The following is a 25506-nucleotide window of genomic DNA, read 5'->3' as shown; positions in this document are numbered from 1 at the left end:
AGAGCTTATAAAAAGAGGGGACACAAAAACAAAGGATGGATGGTTCTATTTAAATAACCATCTCGTCCACCCTAAAGACCAGGCATTGTCAATCATTTCAGACATCCAACTGGACCTTACACATAGTTTTGTTCCGCTTCGCTTCTTGGAGCCCCTTTTTGACCCCACCTATCTCTGAGATTCTATTTTACAGGTTCATTCCTCTTGCCAGACGTGTGCCCAGGCCAACCCACAAGGGGCTCTCCACATACGTCAGTCTCTACACCAGCTTTGTGGACACCAACTACGTGAAGAGTAGCAGGTTGATTTCACTCATATGCCTACTCAGAAAAACCTCCATTATCTCTTAACACTCGTGGACACTTTTACAGGATGGATAGAAGTGTTTCTGGCCTCTAGGGAAATGGCAGATGTGGTGGCTCAGGTACTCCTGGACCACATCATTCCTCGGTTTGGTGTCCCACGAATCATCCAGATGGACAATGGGCCAGCCTTCACTTCCAGGGTCATGGAGCTTGTGTCAGAAGCTCTCAACATCTCCTGGAAATTCCATACCCCCTACCATCCACAATCCTCTGGAAAGGTAGAGAGGGCCAATGGACTCATCAAACAACAGCTAACCAAGCTCTCTATTGAACTCAGATTATCTTGGCCCTCCCTTCTCCCTATTGCCCTTACTCGCCTCAGGGCCATCCCATGTTTCTTTATGGACCTGAGCCCTTTTGAACTGCTTTATGGCAGGCCCTTTCTCCTTAACCATCACCTCCCAGTCCAAACTCTTTTCTGGCAGGGTACCTACCCTATCTCTCCCTTCTCAGGTCCCTTCTCTGTTCACATGCTGACAATTGTCTACCTGCCCCCAATGGACCCTAATGCCCCTGAACCTGCCCCGCTCTCCCCAGGGGACAGAGTACTCCTCAAACAGCTAACTCCTAGGCCTCTCAAATCTCGATGGACAGGACCTCACAGATAATCCTCACCACCCGCTCGGCTGCCAAGCTCCTGGGACACCTATGCTAGTACCATCTCTCCAGGCTTAAGTGGGCACCTACTCAGGACAGGTCCTTCCACCCTCCAATTTTCCAAGATGCCCCAATGAAGGGCCTACCTGGTCCTCATCCTGGCACACTCATCTTTGGTGATATAACAATATTTTTTCCTAAACACCTGCCTTCTCACCTCCCGCAAGGAACGGATGCCTGGCGTCTCTGGGATAGCAGTACATGGGATGCCTTTCCAGTCACACCTCTTGCTGAACATGGACCCACCAACACTCAGCTCTCCCCTTCCCCACGTCGTTCCATGCTGCAGGAAGTAGCCAGACTTGAGTCAATGCCCCTTTTTCCTAAAAGAGCCTAAATGTTAGTCAAACTATCACCTCAGCTTCCTGTTACCCCATATACAAACAGTCTGGAATGTAAGTTCTGGTCTCTGGCCTCCATCTTTGGAGGCCCTGTCCCTGTACCCGCCAAGCCTTGACCCCTCCGCTGAGGAGGGTCAACGCAGCCTGCAAAAACGTTGACCGCTCCTTCAGTCTATTAAAACTGCTTCCCCAGAAAGTTCCCTCATGGTGTCATTTCCTCCCCACCCTTCCCTTTTCCCCCTTGGGACCACCCAAGAGCACAGGAATCCCATTAAACCTGGATTTTTTTTTAATGTAGCTTGTTGTGATTGGGCTTGATTAGGATTTTTGCATCTGCAGAGAGCTTGCGTTAGGAAAATTCCTAACAGAGTAAATAGGGTATTTAATGAATCTACCACCATTGAAGACATTAATAGACTATGCTTAGAATCTGTTGGAACAAAAAAATTAAAAAGTCGTATGCAATGTTTGAAAAGCATAATTTTCTAACTAACAGTAATGTAGGCAAGCTAAGCCCACTAAGGGCAGTGCCGCCCCTTGGGCAAATTGTACTGAATAAGTCACAAGGAGCAAAACAGTAAGCAGGGTTTGTCTGTGATATCTGCTTCAGTTCCTGCCTGGAGTTTTCTGCCCTGATTTTCCTTCTCCATGATGGACTGAAAACCATCAGCTGCCAGGTGGCGATGGTGCACGCCTTTAATCCCAGCATTCAGGAGGCAGAGATGGATCTCTGTGAGTTTGAGGCCAGCCTAGTCCACAAGTGCTAGTTCCAGGACAGGCTCCAAAGCTACAGAGAAACCCTGTCTCAAAAAATAAAAAAAGAAAAAGAAAGAAAAAGAAAGAAGGAAAGAAAGAAAAAGAAAGAAAGAAAGAAAGAAAGAAAAAACCATCAGAAACCATCAGTTGAACTATGCTTTATCCTACCCAAATTTCTTTTGGGCATGGTGCACAGCAAAGGAAAACAAAGTAGAACACCATTTAATACAAGATCTCGACAGACAGAGAAGTCATGATATTTAAACCCCACAAAAGGGTGGCTCAGGCTGCATCTTGGCAAACATCAGCCTCCTACCTGAACATCCCAGAAAGTAGCATGTAGAGGGTAGAGCTTCAAGTTGACTTGAAGATACAGACATTTCCTTTTAAAAAAAAAATAATTAATTTATTTATTCTTTAAAAATGATCTTTTCTCATTTTACATACCTATCCCAGCTTCTACTCCCTCCTCTCTACCCCTTCCCTGCATTCACTCCTCAAAGAAGGTAAGGTTTCCCATGGGGAGTGATCAACAAAGTTGATACAGACATTTTCACTGATTACAGAACTATTTTCCAACAAAGAGCACAAAGGTGAATCTCTTGCCTTTCCTACAATTAGCAACTCAAACAGAAGATGCTCTCCCCCTTCAGGCTGTCTGAATGTAGTTGAAATGCTTGCAGAGTTGCCTCAAGAGAGTATCAATGGAACATCACAGCAGGAAAGCACAGGAAAATGTAAACACTGAGATCAGGCGACAGGGAAGCAAAGAATACTACCAGAAATCAAAGGTGACCTGCAGGGTCCTAGGGCAGACCATGAGTTGATGCTGATGAGGATCCAGCCTCTAAAGCAGGCCTAGAACTCTGCCAACACAGCAGGCAAAACTAAGGACCAGATAAACAATGGGCTAAGGACTTGAATAACCCTTTGGTCTAGAAGGCATGTAAACAGTAAAAGAGACCTGAAACTTGTTTGCAGCACTAATTGTCAGGGAGATGCAAGTCAGCCCCACCTCATAGCCCCATGGCTATCGCAAAAATAAAAAGCAAGTGTAAATTTTTGTGAGAAGTTGGAGGAACTGGAATCCTTGAATACTTGGTGAAAATGTAAATCAGTTCAGCTAGTGTAGAAACTATGTAAGTTAGTAAAATGTTTTAAAGTACTGTATAACCCACCAGTACTGTGCTGAGGTTTTCATCCAGTTAATTCAAATTTGGCTTTGAAAGGAGGTTGGGGGAAGGGAGATTCCCATGAAACTTGGTGACCTGAGTTTGATGACTGGGACCAGCATAATAGAATAAGAACTAACCTGAGTTTGATGACTGGGACCCGCATAATAGAAAAAGAACTAACACCTCCTGCAGTTTGTCCTCTGACTTTCGGTTGCATGCCATGGCTTACTTGTGCCCTGCCCCTCCCATGAAAAAAATGTAATATTAAAATTACAAACAAAAAATAAAAAAATAAAAAGAAAGGAGTTAGTAGTGTCATGTTCATTTAGGATACTAAAACAACTGAGCCATTGAGACAACCTGAGTGCTGATGAACAGTTGGCTAGAGAAACAACATGCCTGTTTGATGGAGCACAATTCACATTCAGAAAAACAAGCAAAGTCTTCAATGTACAGCAACACATGAATGAACTTTATGGGAATAATGTTAGGTTAAAAAAAGGGGGGGGCTAGCTCCCCCCTCCAAAAAAAAAAAGAAATAGTCATGTGAGGATTGATTCCAGCTCTAAGGTATCTAATATAGGAGAATTCACAAAATCAAGACAGAATGCAGGGGTGCCGGGGACTTGTAGAGATGGAACATTAGGGATATTCATCAATGGTCAAGTTGCAGGTAAGCAAGATAGAGTCAACTCTAGGGATTTGCTGCACAAAACTGTATAAATATTAACCATAGTGCACTGTTCCCATAAAAAGTCATCAGGACTCTAGATCTCATGTTGAATGTTTTACCACAATGAAATGAAAATGGAAAAAAAATAAAATGCTTGGTTTTCCCCTTACTGGGATGTATTTGGGGTTGGCTAGAGGCTCTGTGGATGGCAAATGAGAAGGCAGGGGATAACCTGCTTTTAATTCAACTTCTAAGTCACATGCATACAGGAGAGATTGGTACCAAGAAGGTCAGCTTTACATTCCAAATGCCGACCTGATTAGTATGAGCACGAGATAAGGAGTCAGCCCAGGCAGTAGTGTAATGTAAACATCAAAGTAAAAATCGCTGAACTGGGGCTTTCAAGTAGTTTTCTTAGAATTGATGTCTAAGCACGGGAGTCTGATGGTAAAAACATATCGTCCCAGAAGCATCCTCGCCTCCAAGGTTTTTGGCCTAACAGGCCAAAAACAAGCACAGTTGTTGGTAGTTTACTTCTCCACACAGGAAGATTCTGCGACAAAGTAAACACGGGAGAGGTTGCCTTGAAATGTGACTTCTGCAGGCTTCTGCCATGTACTCACATAACACACCCCTTCACACATGAGGACAGGGTCAGAGAAAACAGCCTGTTTACAAGCGAGGCCAAACTGAAATAGAATGTGGGCCAAAATTTGCAGAAATGCAAAGGCAGTGGAAACTGTGTGCTCAGTGTAATTGATTTTTGTGTGTATGTAAACTGAAGAGAAAAGGATCAGAATTCAAGCTGAATCGTTAAAATATTTTTCTCTGTGGAAAGGAATCAGAGTTAAGAATGGAGCTTTGTGGTGCCAGGGGCAGAAATGGAGTTTGTACATATCTACATACGTGTACTTCAGGAATAGAGTTTGTACATATCTACATACGTGCACTTCAGGAATGGAGTTTGTACATATCTACATACGTGCACTTCAGGAATGGAGTTTGTACATATCTACATACGTGTACTTCAGGAATGGAGTTTGTACATATCTACATACGTGCACTTCAGGAATGGAGTTTGTACATATCTACATACGTGCACTTCAGGAATGCAGTTTGTACATATCTACATACGTGCACTTCAGGAATGGAGTTTGTACATATCTACATACGTGCACTTCAGGAATGCAGTTTGTACATATCTACATACGTGCACTTCAGGAATGGAGTTTGTACATATCTACATACGTGCACTTCAGGAATGCAGTTTGTACATATCTACATACGTGCACCTCAGCGATGTAGTTTGTGCATATCTACATACGTGTACTTCAGGAATGCAGTTTGTACATATCTACATACGTGCACCTCAGCGATGTAGTTTGTGCATATCTACATATGTGCACTTCGGTAATTAACAATTCTTTCAGGCTGGGGAGGGCAGGAGAGGCAGCAGAGTCACACCCACCCTTTGTCCAGAGAGTAACCCATGAAATCACAGAGACTGACTCAGAGGCCACAAAGGCACTGCCTAAATCCTGTGTCATTCCTGTTTCAAAGGCAGGGGCTGTGTGTGAGCTCCTTAAACGGGGCATGTAAGAGTTTATGTAAGAACATAGGTGTAGTATAGCAAATGAGAATGTCACCAGTGAACACAGGATGTGTCGTCCTAGGAAATCCCGAAGAAAAGTGAGTGGCCTAATAGACTTAGTGAATTCCACGGAAGGCAGTTGGATGATCTCCCAGATGAAGCCATCCAGTGTCGGCTTTGTAAGCAGTTATAGGATTTGACTCTGGCCGAACCTCTTATTTGAGTCAGTTGGGAAGTTACTCAACTTCTCTAATCTCAATTTCTTTAGCAGTAAAATATAGAAAAAAAAAAAACAATCTGCTTCAGAAGTTGGTCATGAAGATCAAAGACACAATGTTTAAGTTCAGGGTAAAGCCCTCAACTCAAGTCTTGGCAGCTATGTAGTGAACCTCCCCTCCACCCAAAATATCTGCTGTTTGGGAAAAAGACAGTAACAAATAACAGCAATATGCATAAGGGCAAGACAGAAACAAAGGCAACCACAGGCAGCTGTCTGTGTGCTGAACGGGAGCAGTAAAGCAACCTTTATTAACGCATATTACAGACATTCACACCAGATATAAGAATTACAGCACATTCTACAGAATAGCTGACAAAATCAAATATCATCTGATTTTATTGTTGTAGCATAGGACACAGTAGAAGACAGCAAAATTCTACACAATTTGAAGAACTCAGCAACAATTGTCAATGGTATCTCTTCCATTTCTTGTTGTCCACATTTATTCATCTCACAGGTAATCTGTCAATGTCCAGGCCAAACTTCAAGCATGCTATATTAGTGAAATTCTGGCTCACAATAAGCACTACCACTCATAAGCATATGGGAAGGCAGAGATGTCTCTAGAACCTGAAGTTCTACCCCGTCTTTACCTTGTGTCCTTTGGCCCATTGTATGGTTGCTTTGTACTTTCGTTTTGTTAAACAAGAATGATCCTGGCTTCGATTGATCATTGCTGTGAGCAAATGTCCAGCACTTGGTGTGGACTCCTCTCCTCCATCTTTCCCAGAAGGAAACATGGTGGCCATCACCATCCTCATTTTACAAATAGGAAGTTTAACTCCCAGAAGCTTAGAACACCCAAAGTTTCATTTCTACCACTCTCCTTTCTCTTATTCAGTCACATAACTTCAGAAAAAGAAAGCTCAGTGGAATAAAGATTTATTTTCTGCTTTTTAATGTGGATAAGCTACCGAGACTGTGAAAGTCGGAGTGAGCTTTAAGAGGAGCAATAAGCAGTCTAAGAACACTTTCAAATCCTCAAGAGATGTTAAGAACAGCAGTTCTGTTCCTCCAAGATGCCCAGAGCAGAAATGAACATTCAGTATGCTTTGACACTAGACTCTCCAGGACTCAGTACACATCTGCCCACTTCAGGTTGGAACTGCTGGGATGCCAGCACAAGGGGAGGGCTAATGGGCTGGTGTTTGATACTGAGAGCAGCTACGTTTGCCCGGCACACAGCTGTACCGGAAGCCCTGCTCTACCAGCAGTCACTCAGACCTGTGCAAGAATGAATGGTTCATGCTGTGACCACATAGTGCTTTCAGATTTCTGTCACTTTCCCACACCTGAGCACTGAGTCTTGGGTTGATGGTAAAGTGAGAAATTCAAAACTGTGCAGCTTACAACTGGGAAGCAGGATGACAAGCTTTACGTTCATAAGAAGGAGATAGTTAAGTTACTAATTTAAATGGCTTATACAACACGTAGGATAACTGCTGGTATATTATTTCTCATTATTTAAGTAATGTATGTGTGCTTGTCTCACTCACCTAAAGTTCTTACTATTCCTGGAAACGCAGAAAACATTCAATGGTCTAAGGTTTAGCAACTGCTGAGATGCATGGAAACCGAGCATTGGATCACAGCAGTGCTGTGAATTGCCTGTAGCCATCTATTGCCTATAGTCATTCCTATGGCAACAGTTAAGTCACAGTCTAGTTAATTAGCATACAGAGAACTTTTTAAAAAATTACTTGTGTTGAGTAGTAATTTGAGTTACAGATGGTTGTGAGTTGTCATGTATGTGCTGGAAATTGAACTCAGGTCCTCCAAAAGAGAAGTCAGTACTCTTAACCACTGAACCACTTCCTGAGTCCCAGGTAGAAAGAATCTCTAGAACACACCTGCCCCTGTGTTTCTTGGGGTGTTGGTCTAGCACTGTGTGGCTTTTCCAGCCTAGGCGGTAAGGGTGCTGATGTATTAAGTCCTCCTTGACAGTTCAGAGCACATTTTCTAAGACACCTCAAATAATCAACCGTCTGTGCTTTAAGTACTAAGTGCTTGGTTCTACTTCATATAGATAGCTTATCTCAGAGCAAAATCCTGCTAGAATAATAACTAAATATAGACATCTCAGGGCTTTGTAAGGTTCACCCTGAAATGACTGCTTATATTATCCGGGGCTGCCATGTTTGCACAGTTGGAGTGATTATACCAAGAGGCACTTACTAAGAAGAATGATATATTTGCTTTTTTTTTTGAAGTCATGATAATTTGATTGGATTCTAATCTTAGTATTTGTGAGAAGGGAGAAGAGAAAGGAGAAAGGGATAGAAAGCAAGGAAGAGGGGAAATAAAGAATGGAGAGAGAGAAAAGAGGGGATAAGGGATAAAGGGAAACACAGAGGAAAGGCATGGAGGGAGGCTAAGACTATCATTTGAAACTGCTGCTGAAATAGCCCAATTTTATGCCAGGGCCAACCTGAAACAGGAGGCTCATTCAGCATCTTATTTTCAATATAGTCTTGTTTTTTTTAGGCCACACTGTCTGCAACCCATCACTCTCAATCAACACTGATCTCCTCCAAAAACTATCCCCATACCTGATGTTTGGGGGCAAGGCTTTATCTTAGTAGGTTACCTTATATGTCTGTCACTGGTTCCATCTCAAAACTACATTTGTAACAAGTTTCAGGAACACACACTTTCCTAAAAGTTTTCCTGGGTAGCTTAGTGGTAGTGGCTAAATTCCAGTAGCATCCTGGTCTGTGATTGCCTCTTGGTGTATTCCCTCCAGCTGTGAAAACATGGTAGTGCAGAATAATATACACATCCTTGGATTTTTCTAGAACCCAGGGTCCTTTCTCCTACCAACGCTGGCTGTCCATACTGAGACCTACACCGAGACAATGAAGCAGTGCCTCTATGTCTAGGACTTAATTCTGCAGTCCCGGGTCAATTATTTTTCTATGCAATACATCAGAAACCTTTCCCTTTTGTAAGTGAAAAGAATATTATAAAACCATCTGTGAAAGAAATACAGGGTGAACCTGAAAGGCCATTCTAAACTTTGTTTAGGAAAACTAGTTTTCACAGGTTGGAAAGAAGGGTTTAAAGAGAAATTAAATCAATCGCATCCCACACAAGTTTGGGCACTCCTAGGAAATGAAAAGTATCTATCAGTAGCATCCAATTCTAACAGAGGATGGCAAATTGGGTCATAATTAATCTCCAGTGTGAGTTGCATGTAGGACAGCATGCAAAACCTTAATGAAACAGATTGTATTACAACTTTTACTTCATCTCCAGGGCCCCTCAGAGTAGGAAATCAGATAAAACTGTCCTTCTTTCTGTCCTCCACTCTTGGTCTTCTCTTCCTCTTGTCCTTTCCATTTTCAAACCAACAACAAAGGCATATATACCGCACTATCCTACGTATAGTTCTATCCAAATACCTCTGGGGAAAAATACATGATACATGTGTCCTGATGTATCCCGGGTCACCCAGAAAACTGCAAATGGCAGCTGACATCTGCATGGAATTACCTCAGCTTGGTCATGGGGACAAAAGCTTAAGATAAGCTCCCAGTAGATTTTATCTCTATGACACCCTATTAAAGTGGGAAAGGAAGCAACCATGGTGAAGTTCCAAAAAAGCGTGTTCAAGTCAGTCACCAGGTTCTGTTTTGGGTCACTGTTCAGACAGCTGCTCTGTAGAAATAAATTGGGTAAGCTGTTGTATGCATCCTAAAGTGAAGTCAGGCTTTAAATCAAGTGCGGAGTAAGCATTAGGCTGGGAACAAAGGGTCCCAGTCATGGAGAGACCTCAGTTTCCTCATTGTAAAGTAGGGTGGCAGTGCTCCACGTTCCCTGGGAGTGTTGTAGTGTGTTGGGAGGGTGATAAGGAACCTGCTTTGGTGTCTGGAGTTGATCTCAGTTCCCTTGTTGTAAGCAGGTGGCAGTGCTAGTCAATCTGTAGAAGGCATTGGGAAAGAGCTGAAGGGATCCTGGATTAAAAATGACCTAACCATGAAATTATGAGCAAAAACGTATTTCTGTGTGTGTTCACTGAGTATATCCAACCCTGCTTCCCAAAAGTGATTAAGAAGTGTTAAGTTATAAGGTTGGTGAGATGGCTCTGTGGTTAAGAGCACTTGCTGCTCTTCTAGAGGACCCAGGTTCAATTCCCAAAATTCTCATGTCAGTTCACAACCATCTGTAACTCCAATTTCTAACTCCAATTTCAAGGGGTCCTATGCCCTCTTGTGTTTTCTGTAGATGCAAAAGGCATACACATGCACATGGAACACCCATAAAAATACAACACAATAATTTTTTAAAAAATTGAAAGAAGCATTGTTACTCAAATTCAAAAATTCATCAGTGTTGACTGAGCTCTCATCACTCCATGTGACTATTCAGGCCATGGAATGTGTCTTGGGCAACAAAATCCAGGATGCATATGTCTTTTTCAGGTCTAAACATTGAATGTTTAAAAACTAAGCTAAAGTCGATGACTATCTAGGATAGAGCTGGATAGACGGCTCAGAGGTTAAGAGCACGGGATGCTCTTCTGGAGGACAAAGTTCACTTCCTAGTACCCCCAAAGTGGCTCACAACCATCTGTACCTGCAGTTCTAGCAGATCCAAAACCCAATTCTGGCCCTCACAGGAGCCAGGCACACACTTGGTGCACAGACATACATGCAGGCAAGACACCCGTACACAAAAACAAAGTGATCTAGATGCTGATTACAAATTTACAAAAAGTGTTATATGTTTTGTAGAGACTTAATAATTTTAGACTCCAAATCTAGGTTTTACCATTAATAAACAGACTTAATCTTATGCATGCAAACCTACACTAGAAATACTTTGTCTCCAAACAAGAAAATTAGAAATGATTGGTATAAATAACTACTCTTTAAAAACTAATCCACAAGTGACTCTCCTTCAATCAAACATTGGTGATTTGTATTTGGAAAGGATTTTGAAGTCTACAAATTAAATCACTTAGCTGTTTCAACTATTCTACTAGGTTTTTGGGGGGGTAGGGGGTCACTTACTTATTTGTTCTGTTCTTTTTGTTTTTTAGATAGTGTCTCACCTTGTACCCCTTCGTCTGCCTGGAACTCATTAGACAGACCAGGTTGATCTCCAGCTCGCAGAGCTCTGCCTGCCTCTGTCTCATGGGTACTGAGATTAAAGGAATGTACCACCACACCTGAACAAGTTTTCTATTTTTATTTTTCTTGTTTTAAATGTATTCTGTTCTTTCTCTATCATTGCACCTGAAAAGTAAAGACAATGAACTAAATACCTCAAAATCCTCTCTTTTCAAATCCATCTACCCACAGCATTGGACATCTTCCCCTCAGTATCTATTGTTCACTCGGAGAAGAGATTAGCATAGGCCAGGCTCCCCTTTCACATTAGCCAGGTTGTAGTTCTTTTGTTAATGTGAACAAGTCTTTTTATCTTGTCCTTTGATCTACCTGGATGCTCTTGAGATATTAGAACATCAGTGGCAGGCATGATTGTCATGGGTTCCCCTTTGCTATGAGCAGAAGTTTCACAATGTCTGTTTCATTTTCCTTAGTTCAAAAGGCCAATTTTTCTAGAGCCATGAAAGGATTCCTGTATTTGTCCAGAATATGAAGAAACCACCATCACAGATAGTGGAAAAGCCAACTTGGGTGGATCAGCAGCCTGGCTCCCGGCTCATGGGTGTTTGTCAGTACCCAAGAGTCCAGGCCATCAATGCTGCAGTAAATCTGGTCCACTGGAGTCCCACTTTCAAGTCACCCAGCAACATTAGGAAGATGTTTCTCCCACATTTATAATTAAGTATATTTTCTCTGGGTGTTAACTGTCAGTCTCTCCTTATATGGCAGGCATTTGCTTAAATAAAGCATTGGGTGCATAGTCTTCTGCTTTGAAAAAAATTATATCTCAGGTATCATTACTGTCATATGTGGACGAACAAGCTTTGCTAAAGGTTACTGCTGAGGAGTTAGAGTGTCTGTCATAACTGTCATTACCCTGAAGGAAAGCAGAGCACATGTCTGCCCCACAGTAGTAACCCCACAGTAGTCCTGTACTCTATAGCAATGCTGTTGCCCGTGAACTCACCTAGCAAAGGCTATGCCAGCAAAGGCAGTGCAGCAGACAGCAAAGAGAGTGAGAGTTGTGCCTGTCCCACCGTAGCTGTAGAATGTGAGGCTTTAGAGTTCTATAAATGCAGCTTCTTGTGACAGAAGGTATCTAACCAGGTCACCACATCCACATCTACAACCCCCTCAACTTTATAAACAAGAAAGGGGGATCGTGGGAAATAGCAGTTCTCCTAAAGTCAGGTTGTCGTCATGTTGTCTTAGGCTGATAGTGTTTGCCTTGTCCTATTCTCAAGCAGGTCTCTTTGCCTCCCACAAAGGCTGGTTCCCACTTGGTGCCCACATATAGATTTGAATAACGGCTCTTGATGCCTGTAAATGTCAAGAGAGGCAATATTCCCTCCTAGTTACTAAATAAGACTAAATTTTGGTGTCAAGTTACAGAGAAGCATAGTTTTAGAGACAGATAAGAAACTGAATACACCACAGTACTGCTTGGGAAAATGAACAGTGTAATAATCTAATATTCTTAATTTTATGTACATGAATATACTATATATCATTTTTTACATGAGTACACATAGCATTTAAACATTTTACTGAACAAACAAGAATTTACAACAATATTACTGCCTAGAGGGCAATGTGATCTTAGATTAGATCTATACTTTAACAGAGAAAGAATTTAATAAGCTTACAATAATAGAAACACCAACATTTAAAACAGAATTTATAAAATAATTTATATATATATATATATATGTTCCCCTAATAACATCTATAGAAAGAAATGATTTGCATTTGTGAATGTGTGCAACAAATGGCATATTTTTTAATTTTTAGGTAATAAAATAATTTAGAAGCAGTTCATGCAGTGCTCAAAGCAAGGGGTGGTATCCATCAAGATACCCTCTTCCTTTGACATCAACCAGTATCAGACAGATGGACCCTAAGTACCACAGGTGTGTTTGAGTACAAGTTGTGTGAGTCTCCAGGTTATGTTACACGGATATCACCGTACACTTGTTGGTATCCCAGGTCACAACTTCGGTCCTCCATGAGAAGAGTCAGTTTACAGAGTGATTCCATGTCTCTGCTGGAGTCTACACATCTTCACTCATGGTAACTAACAGACCTTCCTTGTCTTCACAACTTTACTCTGATATTTCACAGAGTGTCCCCCATGTCCTACAACATAAACATCCAGCAGGTAAGACTTGCCAGGCTGCAGATCTTTGATTGTCTCTGTGGTCGCTGCTTCCTGTGGATTTTGGCTGTGGAAATATTTGCAGAGGACCTTCTCTGACTTCTCCCTGGTGTCTGGTCCGAGGCATCGGTTTTGCTCTCTCCTCTTCCGGTCTTCACTGTAATTCCCATCCACTTCCTTTCTGTAGATACAAAACTTCCTCCTTTCGTGAGTGCCTAGCCAAGCCACGGTGACTGACGAGCAGGTGCGTAGCTTATCAAAGGCTTTGATTCTCGTGTCTTCCGGAAGAGAGGGGAAAGCCTGCTTATTGGGCTTGGTGGTGGCCAGTATTTTCAACATAGATGTTCCTTTCTTGTTGCCCTTCAAACGAATGAGGTATTTTGCTTTGGGTTTTCCTCTTAGCCGGAACTGTCGAACGCCTTCCACATTCTGGGACAGAATCAGCTTCCTGTCTCGTCTCACTTGAACTTGAACAGCGTCCAGACAGGAGTGAATAAAGAAGCTGGCTTTTTGGTGAGAGGAGACTGGAGCAAATCGCAGAAACTTTGTTCCCTTCCTTTTAACAAACACGTCTGTGACCCTCCCATCTTTTAGTTCCACTATTTTCCGTTTAGCTTCCTCCTTGGTTTTGGCAAAAGTACCCACGTAAGCTGTGCTCAGGTTGCTGTTGGTATTGATCATGAAGACATCAAAGTAGTACTGGGTGTCCGGCTTCAGGTCAGAGACTGTGAAAATGTTTTTATTTCCTATGCAGATCTTCTGAATATCAACCTTCGGCCTCCAGTAGCCATGGCGTCCCACTTTAGGGGAAGGCTTTGTCAGGAAGCTTCGATCTTTACCCAAATTATCTATTGGAAATCCAAAATGGGCAAAGTCAAAAGGGCTAAAGTCCAGGCCAGGTTTGGGTGCCATCATGAAGGCATCATCTGCACCTAGCTTTGCTTCCACGGCACAGAGGCTCTTGAAATTGTGTTCCTTGTTGATGACCACACAGTACTCAATGGGTTGTTTCAACAAAGAGGCCGTGGGGCTCGGCTTCCAGACCAAAGTGATTGTGGTGCGTCCCAGGGAGGTCACATCAACTCTGGGGTCATATGGCAATTCAGGGTATGGCTGATCAGATTCTGGAGTGGTGGTGGCATATATTTTAAAATGTGTGTCTTTCTCTGTTGAAAGTAGCTCTAGCTGATATAAACCAGATGGGGAACTGGAAGACAGAAAATACTCAACATCATTGCCCTTGTAGGAGAATAGTTCTGTGCCCTCCAAGTTAGTCTTCTGCTGCTTCTGCTGATCAAGTGGTTCAGGGTCACCTGGAGAAGAAGGGAAAAGAACAGGCTGAGTGCTACGGTGGCTTGTCAACCTTAGATTATGTTTTCAAACATCTTATGTTCATGTCAAAGATAATGACACAGTCCTAGCAAAGACAATGGCACCAAAGGAAGCAGGAAAGTCACCAAAATCTCACCAGAAAGTCCTATTGTTATTCTTGTGTTGTGGAATAATAGCTTAAGATGTGTTACACTCATTTATGCTGTGAAATATTTAATGATGCAATTCTTTCACATTGCATTTGTTTAACTCTGTAAAGTTGTCTTACTTTGCCTGTCTAAAACATGTGATTACCTAATAAAGAGGTGAACAGCCAATAACTAGGCAGGAGAGGGATAGTCAGGGCTGCATGCAGAGACAATAGAGAAGGAAGGAGGAGCAAAAAAAAAGGAGAAGAATAGGAGAATAGGACACCAGGGACCATCCACACAATCAACCATGGAGTTAAAGAAAGATATACAGAATAGAGAAAGGTAAAAGCCTAGAGGCAAAAGGTAGGGGGAATAATTTAAATAAAGGAAAGCTGGCTATAAATAGCCCAAGTTAAGATCAGGCATTCATAAGTAAGGATAAGTCTCAGTGTATATATTTGGAAACTGGGTGGCAGGCCCCCAAAGAGTAAAAAACAAAATAAAACAAAAAGCAAAACCAAAAAAAAACCCAAACTAACAATACTCTTATACTTCTATCCAGTTTTTCTCTTACATGTTTTTTTGAACAGTTAATGTAATTTTCACTGATTTCTCTCCCTAACTTAATAAAATATACCCTCATAAATATATGAATCTAGATAAGCCTCCAGTTTTAAAACCCCGTTCTTGCTTATGTCATAAAATAATACTATTGATTTATCTTTTCCTATTTCAAATGGTGCCCATGCATGAGCAAAGCTTTTCTTAATTTAAGTTATTTCTTCAGGACAGAGTGCAGTTAGAGGAAAACTTAGAGCAAACTTTCTAAAGACTATTAATCCGATGTGAATGAAAATGATTCAAACATGTTGCTTGCACATGGCCCATTGTTCAGATCTCATGACTGATAGTGGGACTGGATAACCTGGTTAAAATACAGGGCATAAAGTGCCAGTAAAGGTGCATAAGGACCAGTGTTCAGAATTGGTTCCCAGGGTAATATGGAGGAAGTCTTAAAAACCAAAGGGATTTTTCCCAATAAAAAAAAAATTTGGCTACTGTTAATATCAATGCCATGCAAATATAAGCATAAAATATCTAAAACCCAATCCTCCTTTTTCCCCAAGTTCCCCCCATTCTCCCCTTCTCCCTTTTCTCTCCCCATCTCCCCTTACCCCCATCCCACCCCACCCCCAAGATCTCAGTTTTCTCCCCGGCAATTTTGTCTACTTCCCATAGCCAAGAGGACAACTATATGTTTTTCCTTTGGTTCACCTTCTTACTTAGCTTCTTTGGGATCACCAATTGTAGACTCCGTGACCCTTGTTTATGGCTAGAAACCAATAATGAGTGAGTACATCCCATATTCATTTTTTTGGGGTCTGGGTTACCTCACTCAGGATTGGGATAAAGGAAGGTTAGATAGGGGAGCACGGAAGCACAATTCTTAGTTAAGGGAGCCACCTTAGAGTTGGCAAGAGACTTGAACCTAGAGTGGCTCCCAGATGCCCAAGCCGAGGTCCCCAGTTAGTTCCTTGGGCAGCTGAGGATAGGGAACCTGAAATGACCCTATCCTATAGCAATACTGACAAATATCTTGCATATCATCATAGAACCTTCATCTGGTGATGGATGGAGATAGAAACAGAGACCCACACTGGAGCACTGGACTGAACTCCCAAGGTCCCAATGAGGAGCAGAAGGAGGGAGAACATGAGCAAAGAAGTCGGGACAACGAGGGGTGCACCCACCCACTGAGACAGTGGAGCTGATCTATTGGGAGCTCACCAAGGCCAGCTGGACTGTGACTGAAAAAGCATGGGATAAAACTGGACTCTCTGAGCATGGCGAACAATGAGGGCTGATGAGAAGCCAAGGACAATGGCACGGGGTTTTGAACCTACGTAATGTGCTGGCTTTGTGGGAGCCTAGCCAGTTTGGATGTTCACCTTCCTAGGAATGGACGGAGAGGGGAGGACCTAGGACTTACCACAGGGCAGGGAACCCTGACTGCTCTTTGGACTGGAGAGGGAGGGGGAGAGGAGTGGGGGGAGGGGAAGAAGGGTGGGAGGAGGGGGAGAAGGGTGGGAGGAGGGGGAGAAGGGTGGGAGGAGGGGGAGAAGGGTGGGAGGAGGGGGAGAAGGGAAAAAAAGTAAAAAATTATATATATATCTAAAACCCGATAGAATGCTGGGTGACCAGAGTGAACAGCTTTTTTCTAGATTATTACCATAAATTGAAAGTGTATAGAATGATTTATTCCAGAATTACAGGAAGAACAGAACTATTGAATCCATTAATATCAAAGTATATATGCACCTTTACTTCCCAGAAATGAGACATTCTTAACCTTGCCTGAGCCACAAAACCACCTGTAGGGAGCTTTTTGTACCCCACAGCAATTAAGCTGGATTATGTGGGGCTGAAATGCAGGCACCTGGAGTTCCAGATGCTGCAAATATGCAAACAGGCTTACAGACAACAGACACAGAGGCTGTCCAAACAGCTCACCTCCACACTCCCGTTTGCCTCTTTTACTTTACCAAGATCCATGTCATCTCATGTCATTTCTCCGCATCAGGCTCCAGCCTCACATGTGCAACTGGGCTGTCTCCCTTCCTTGCAGCAGGTTGTGGGTTTCAGAGCTCTGAGGTTAGATGGATCCTGCCACTTACCTGATCCATCTGCGCTCGCCTCCTCAGGCAGCTCCTGAAGGCTAAGCTTCCACTCCAGAGGTGCATCACAGGGTGTCACAGTGACAGACAGTGGGGTGTTATCCTCCTCGACCATGAAGAAGTACCTAGGGGTAAGTTCAGACCCCATGATGATTCTGATAGTGACAGTCAAGACTTACCAGAAAAGCTACTTGGTTTTCATGATTTTACCCATTTATCCCATTTCAGCAAAAACATAAAACAATTGAAGTCCAATGGTTCAAAGGCCAAATGGAGTTCACCAGCCAAACTGAACATCAACAAATACAATCCAACCACAAGCCAAACATCAACAAATACAAGGAGGTAATAGAAGGATATTCAGCCAAGTGTTCTGTGTTCAAGATGAACTCTTGTCTATTCACAGGACTTCCTGCCAGAAGATAAGTCACAACCATTAAACATTCCCTGTGTGCCCTGTAGCACTGAGCTTTGACACGTGTTTGTGCTACCTTGATGGCACTTTGACATGTCATCCACGATGTCAAAAGATCAATTTCCAACATCATATCCCAAAATTCATCCTTAGCCTCTGGCAAGATAACAGTGTGTATGTGTTTATTATTTAATTACTAAAACAACCAATTAAATTAAGTACATTAATAATTTGAAAACAAAATTTAAAAAAGTTCAAAACATTCTGCTCTGTTTTTTTTTAACCCCTCAGACAATTTTTATGGTACCCCAGAAGACACTTTATGGAGAATAAAAATATCATTAACCTATAAAATTATGCATATTCTAACTCTAAATTGCCTTAATGATCTCATGTAATTATGTTTCAAAGACTGTAACTCTGCAAATGAGGGAAACTGGTGTCGGTGTTGGATAGCTCAGCAGTGCCCACTGGTTCTGTGGCAAAGGAGGTGGGTGGGCTTCACTCCCTGTGTGCAGGATCAGCTCAACATTCCTCACGTCCTTCTTCTCACACACCCACCAGCGACACACACACCACACTGGCCACATTACTCCACCTTGCTGACTCTGCTCACCTCCCAAGCCTCTAATCGCCTCTAGTGAGCCTGAGTTGTCACATAGATGTCCCTTTTCTATCTGTTCTTGCTCTCATATCATCTCACCTGGATGTCTGGTTTTACCTTTTGTGTGTTAATAACTTTACGGTTTAAATCTTGAACTCTTTCCATCTTCAATATGATACTGGCATTTCAAACTTGAGACATCTAATCTTAATTCCTGCTGACCATCCGTTTTTAGTAGATGACAATGCCAACCTTCTGGTTATTCCAGAAACTCATCTTTGAGTCTCTCTTGACGTTTTTTTCCTACTTCACACACAAAATAACAGTATTTTTTACTTTGTCTTAGAAATACATTCAGACAATACTGCTTTGTCTTCACTCCCTCTGGCCTCCTGACTAGGCTACCTGTTTTCACACTGGAGCTTTTAATTTTGCAAACCTTAAACAAAGCCCCCCTATCCAGACAAACCCCACCTCCTCTCCAAACCCTCTGAGACCTGGGCACTTCAAAGTAGGCATCACAGTATCCCACATGTCCAGCCTCAATTGAATCTATTCTGCCATGGCTTCACTCAGACCTTTGTTATCTCGTACTGTGTCCCAGCTCCAGCCTGGGCCTCTGTTCTTCCCCCAAGCAGAGCACTCCTCTAGACCAAGGCCTGAGAATACGTAGGCGCTTCTTGCAGCACTCTACCCCAGCACTGTTGTGGATCTATTTGGATTCCATATGTAAAATACTTCCTTGCTAATGAGTGTCTCTTTCAATTTATTTTTAAAGTATTTATTGACCCTTAACAGGTTATATGTTTGTTTTATTCCTTTTTAAATTTTCTGTCTCCCTCGACTAGACTGGCAGCCACAAGAGGGCAGCCATTTGTTTTATTGCTATATACTCAAACACTGAAATAATTCAAAATAATTGTTGAAGGAATTAACCAACTGTAATGTCTGCCTTTAAATCATTTAACTACTTTTTTTTTTCCATTGAAACAGGAGCAATCTCTATAAGCATCCTGTTCAAAGTTTCTAGAACCTGATGAAACACTGGGCGACCAGAATGTGAACAAGTCTTTCCCAGCTTTTACTGCAGGTTCTGAGTGAAGTATGGAGAATTTCTTATTCCCAAACTAAGAGAAAAAAACCTCACTAAATAGATCATTGCATATGTCAGAGTTCCTTTCTTGTGTCTAAGCTTCACCATTTCTCACAGGCTCCTATACCACTTCCCAAGTACCATAACTCACAAGCATCCTTCATACAAGAGCAAGTATCAGGTTTTATGTTTAAGATAGGGGCCCCAAAAGGGGTCACAGCATTGTCATGGCCCTGCACAGACCTTGCATTTTACATGTATAAAACACAGTTGTTGTTGTTGCTGTTGTAGTTTTCAGTTTTGAGCCCCTTCACAGCTTTATATTTTAGCACTGAGAAAGTCTGTAACTGATCTCACGGTCAAGCGTCCTCAGTGGGGTCCTGCCTTCCTCACCAGGCTCTGGTCTAATCTCCATCTCTCTGGCTTTTCGTGCTGTAACCACATAGGTCTTCTGTCATCTCCCAAGCACTTCTTGTTCCTGGGTCTTTGAAATGTGTTTTTTCTTTTGTTTTGTTTTGTTTTTTGACAGCCCCACCTCTCTGCCTTCCTCATATTTATATTCTGCTTCTTCAGAAATGTCCTTCCTCACTCACTCCAGGTGTTTGCATGTTGTCTCTCAGGGCCTGTGTTGCTCATTTCTCTCATTCACTGCACCTTGGGACAACATGTATTTGTATTGTTACTTGTTTTCATATTCCCCTATGGCCCGCTTAGGGCTCATCTCCCATGTCACTATATGCCCTTTGCTTAGCATGCTAGTACAGATTTCTGCATAGAGCAAGCACTTGCTGGAAATTTTTGAATGAATGAATTACTAAGTCAATGAGCTAAACTCAACAATCTTGACAGCAATCTTATTAGTCTAGCCTGAGGATATTATATCTAGAATCTGTTTTTGTTTGAATACATAGAATCCAAACAAAAATAGAAGTGTTTCTCTACACTATTCCGAGATGAATTTGGAGATGGCAAGTGATATGGATCAAGACAAGACAGACTGAGGAACATATTAAGCAAATGGAATGTCTTAAAAATAATGCCAGACAACTATCTAAAAGGACAAATAGATATTTCAGCTGTTTACTGTGTAAAGTCTGATTGCCACGGCTATCCATACACGTGTCAGGATATTTACTATTTAATTCTGCCTGCTGTCTGAAGAGGGTTGGTTTGGTTTTGGTGGTTGCTTTTGTTGTTGTTGTTGTTTTGTCTTTTAGCAGGGATGACATTAAGCTGAGCCTATCATATCACAGAGAAAGAGATACAACATCAAATAGTGTCTGGAATTTTGTAGTTTACGTCTTTGCTTTTTATTTGAGTATCACAAGATAGCGATGCCATAGCCAAAAACAGCAGTCAAGCAGATCTCTTTCCTACTGTCTCCCTTTAAGAAAACAGTCTATTCCCTTAGCTAAGCAACTGTATGTTACTAACTTGATGACAGACCACGACTGTCTGTACCCTTCAAGGTGACCATTGGGCAAGTACAGCCATAGGACATCCCAAGGTAACACTTTCATCTAAAAGCTTGCAAGTTAGGGAAAAATGAGAATCCTAACCAACTTCAACTCAACAACATGGCATGCATTTGTTACTAAGGACCCAAGCACACGTAGAACAGAGGGACAATAAGAAGTGATTGGGCACGATCTCTGTGTTCAGATATGTACTGCCACGTGAGGCTGGTGGAGATGAAATCAACGAGAAAGCAAGAATGAGGGATGCATACTACAAACCATCCAGCTTTGCAATTAATGTGTAAACACCAGAACAACTTGTACACTGGATGTCTTTTCCACAATCTTAGGAGACATTTTATCCTAGGTGGAACATCAACAATGGCTGTGTGTACTTACCACTGTATATCCCCAACTCCAAAATTAAGCTTCATCTTGGAGCTACAATCAACCTAACTAGTGTAAGCAAGCATTTCACTCAGTTATAAATACAAAGGGTATTAAAATTTTGTTTTGGAAAAACAAGACAAAACTAAGAAATTAGTATATGAACGAAAGAATAGAAGGAAGATGTACTAACAGTTATGTAATGTCATATAACAAAAACATGTTTTGAAGAAAAAATGTCATTTTTACTAACACCCTTAGAATTACAACTTATTTAATTTTTATAAGATCAGAGGATAAGCCATTTGTTTGATTAAGTGACATGATTATATAATTGTAAGCTGTATTTAAAGACTACTAAAAGAGAACAGAACCCAAGTGTATTTGGGAATTGAAAGTTATGCCTAAAGAAAAATTTGGTTTGTTCTCATTCACTCAGCTATTTCAAGGACAAAACTGTAAACTGTGCTCAATGACAATTCAATTAATATTAAGGAGTCCTCTGAAGTCATGCAAGGCTTTGTGTATCTTTTCTTATTCTCACGGAGCGAGCCTTTGTGCGGACCACGGCAGCAAGTTCCTCCTAAGCATTTCATCTTATGTTTTTGGTCTCATGTATACTACTTAATTAATTAAAATGCTCATAATTATTTATATTTCGAGTCAGTTCTTAGTCTGTCACATTCCCTCAAACAAGTTGCCTTACTCCAGTATTTTGAAACAATGTCCATTTCACCTCTCAAGACTGGCTGGCCATTTGTGCTCATTCCAACTCATCAGAGGGTGAGATAATGGGGTCTTTAAACAGAAGAGCTTTAGAGAACCATACTCCCTCCAGAAATTGAAAAGATGACATAAAGATCCCTTTCACCTCAGTCTTTGTGAAGTGGATTAGTGGAACAATTCTATTTCTTGGAAAGTCAATTTATCTCAGGTTAAAATGACAAATTGCTCTGGTAAAAATTCAAAAGATTAACAATGAATGCCAGAGAAGACTTAAAGCATGACAGTTTCATAATTTTAAATATAATAGTTTGTAGTATATCATTTCTATGATATGTGGGTACAACTTTTAAAGATAGGCATATTTGGAAACACTATGGAACTCCAGTTGTTTATTGTAGAGTGAAAGAAATGATCACTGTCAGTTTTTCACCATTTGAGTCTCTCAGAATTTCATCCTACCTCCTGGTACTATCCTTCCACAAATACAAATGTGAGAAGAAACATATATGTTGAATTAATTTCAGTTTAATCCTACATATTATACATAATCATACATAATGCCACTCATAGGTTGACTTTGAACACTCCATTTGGAAGGCTGTTGTCTTCTATGGAGCCTCTTTTATGGACACTGATCAGCAAGCACTGTGAGGACAATACCTTCTGGGTGTATCTTTAAAGAGGTAACTGCTGATTTCAGCTCCATCTGGAATCACAGACGAATCATGGAAAAATGTCTTATCCCGGATCTGCATCTGAAAAAGTTCCTCATCTCGGGTGGGCAGCTTTTGGGTCCTCGAGGTGAGCGGCAACAGGAGCCACAGCAGACACCAGTGGAGCAGCAGCATCCTGGGCACAAGAGACAAGTGCTTCAATTAGTTCTGCAGGCAGACACTGGATCAGGTAGGAAACTTCCTGAAGGATCAGCACCCTAGAATCAGTGATATAGCATGTGCCTTGAATATATACGCACAATCTTGACACAAGTTTCCTATTTCATTTTTTCTTCAAATTATTTCATAATATTGAGAATAGATATACTATTATCTCAGACTTCAAAAAAACATTTTGAAATGAAAGAACTTTTGATTCATTAACTTCCTTAGGTCCTGATAGAAAAAAATCAGCACTTCATTATGAGAGAAGGCAATATCATCCTTACTGAGGAAGTTCTGTCAGTGTCTGGAAGCTTAGAGGACCACCAAAGGTCTGTCCTTTAAAGTTTTAAAAAATGTTTGCCCAAGGTTGGCCAGAGTTATCCCTCATCAGCAAAGTTACTAGTCACTGACATGGTTGAACTTCCAGCCTAAGTCATAGAAACCCACTGGAAGGTGGAAATATTTTACATATTATTTTTAAATTCTTGCTCAAGCGTTGACTCAGAATTTTGAAAAATATTTTACTTATAACAATATAATTTCGTAAATTGGGGATTTTTAAAAAATGGCTTCATCACTTGTAAAACAATTTTTCAAAGCCATAAAGTAAATTATTATATTGATGTCTAATTGTTACATCAAACAGAAGCACATTTGCATACAAATTTGCATGACAGAAACTGGGTCTCAGATCCCAGCCAAAGAATGAGCCACCAGACCTTTAAGCCTTTGGTCTTAACTTTTTAAAGGATCTTTGCAACTGAGTTATATGGTGGCATTGCCACTGACTTCCATCACAGGTCCCTATCAATAACAAAGGCTCATCCTCTACTGTATACACAGACAAGGCTTCTGTCAAGGCCATTGGTTTCCTAAAGACTCAGTTATCTGTAGAATGGCCTAGACAGACACAAGGGTTGACATGTTAAGAAATACAATGGTTTTACACTTAAGTACTTTCCATAGTGAGAAAGTCAAATGCCTATGTTTGCAATATTTCGAGTTGAAGTGGATAATTTAAAAAAGCTATTACTATAAGCTTGACTAATTGGCCTTGGCTCTAAAATATAGTTTGACTTTAATTTTGTCTTTTTGGGGAGTGTCACCAACAAGAGATATGGTTCAGTGGTTAACAGTGCATACTGCTTTTCTAGAGAGCCAAGTTTTGTTCCCATCACCCAAGGAGGGAACTCATAACAGCCTGTAACTCCAGTCCCAAGGAAGTCATGACCTCTTTTGTCTTCTGGATCACCCACACACATGTGAAATTCACTCATACAGAACACACACACACACAAGCACACATACATAAAAATAAAAATAGATATTTAAAAATGATTTTGAAAACAATAAACTTTTTAATGATGGTATGAGTAGTTTTTCAATCATCATGGTCAAAAGGTCATTTTAACTTCTAGATATTTTTTTTCTGTTTTGTATATATTTTCCCATTCAAAATATCTGTAATGATGGAGTTACTGCATGCATATCCTATTTAATTGACTGCCTTACTATATTTAGCTAACGTTATGAAAGTTATGTCTACACTGGGTTACAAAATTGGTCAGAATCATTACATAGTATGAAGCAGGTGTTATCATACAAAAGGAATCTCAGTTACATAGTTTGAGAAGGGATCCAATTGCAGGTAGAGTCAACTGTAACACCTAAGCTTTGCAATATCTCCCAAGACAGCTGTGGGTTTTTATCTTCTATCTCTACTTAGTTGCACTGAATTCGGAAGAAAACTTGGCAGAGAACTGAGAAAGCTAGCATTTCAGTTTTTACCTTTAACTAGAGGTACGATTTTAGGCAATTCAAACAAATGCTCTGAAACTTGATTTTCTAGAGGACTTGGCTAGATGATCCCTGAACTCCTTGGGTAGACAGGGATCCTGCTAGTGGACATTAAACTCGTCATCTGTATCAGCCTGTACTCAGAAAAATTACCAGTCTCTTTTGGGTGTCAACAAGAACTGGAAGAGATGCCAGTTTTTCTATGTTTTCTTAACATAAGTACAAGCTTATGTGAGATCCTGATAGAAGTCTATAAGAATCATCTGAGGGAACCAAAGTCAAAACTCAAGTAACTTGTTCCTACCAAACAGGGACATCGTGGGCTAGACAGGTGCCTTGTGTCCTTTCTCTGCCTTACTACTGCCTAAGGTGGAAGAAAATGAAAACCTGAATAGTATTTGGCATTTGCTAAGCATGCAATAAAACGTGCTTAGGAAGACTTGCTATTTTAACCAAATAAAATGCACATACTTGTTCATTCCTCTTGGAGTAATAACCGTTCCCAAATTTTGCTTCCTGAGAGGAGATCCTCGACAATTGTTTAAATTCTCTTCAGAATGGTGGGAATCTGGCTACTCCAGGGAAGCACACCTCAGTAGGCTCCCTGTCTGTCTGTCCATAAACCTCTCAACTGTACAGATCCATTTGGTGACTCAACTCCACTACCTTGGAGATTTTAGGAAAGTTTCAAATTGAGAAAGCAAGTGCTCCATGACTGTCAGGAACAGCCCAAAGGTGAATTTAAATGATAAATTAATAATTTTGTATGTGAAGTAAAGTTCATTTTGTGGTATTTTTGGTGTATGAGGTCATGCTGGGGCTCAAAAATTTCTTTATTTTTAGGGCATTTCAAAGTTTTTTTAATTATTGTTATTTTTGGATTAGAGCTGCTTGGCCTGTCAACCGA

At 41.1% G+C, this 25506-nt stretch overlaps 1 protein-coding gene across 1 annotated transcript in view; it reads right to left on the bottom strand.

The window, feature by feature from the left end:
• Positions 1-12532: 12532 nt before the first annotated feature.
• The window catches only part of Ndnf (neuron derived neurotrophic factor), a 39381-nt gene continuing 26407 nt past the window's right edge, over positions 12533-25506 (bottom strand). The window contains exons 2-4 of the mRNA XM_041641815.1: positions 22585-22773; positions 17243-17367; positions 12533-14417 (exon numbers count right to left, since the gene is read on the bottom strand). Of these exons, the coding sequence (XP_041497749.1) occupies positions 13024-14417; positions 17243-17367; positions 22585-22772 (1707 nt within the window). The 5' untranslated portion in view covers position 22773 and the 3' untranslated portion in view covers positions 12533-13023. The remainder of the gene's footprint in view (positions 14418-17242; positions 17368-22584; positions 22774-25506) is intronic.

Source organism: Microtus oregoni, unplaced genomic scaffold (assembly GCF_018167655.1).
Source record: "Microtus oregoni isolate MIOR12 unplaced genomic scaffold, Mior012 000002F_ref0000024, whole genome shotgun sequence".
In the NCBI taxonomy this organism is placed as follows: domain Eukaryota; kingdom Metazoa; phylum Chordata; class Mammalia; order Rodentia; family Cricetidae; genus Microtus; species Microtus oregoni.
This window is presented reverse-complemented; position numbering and strand designations above follow the sequence as displayed.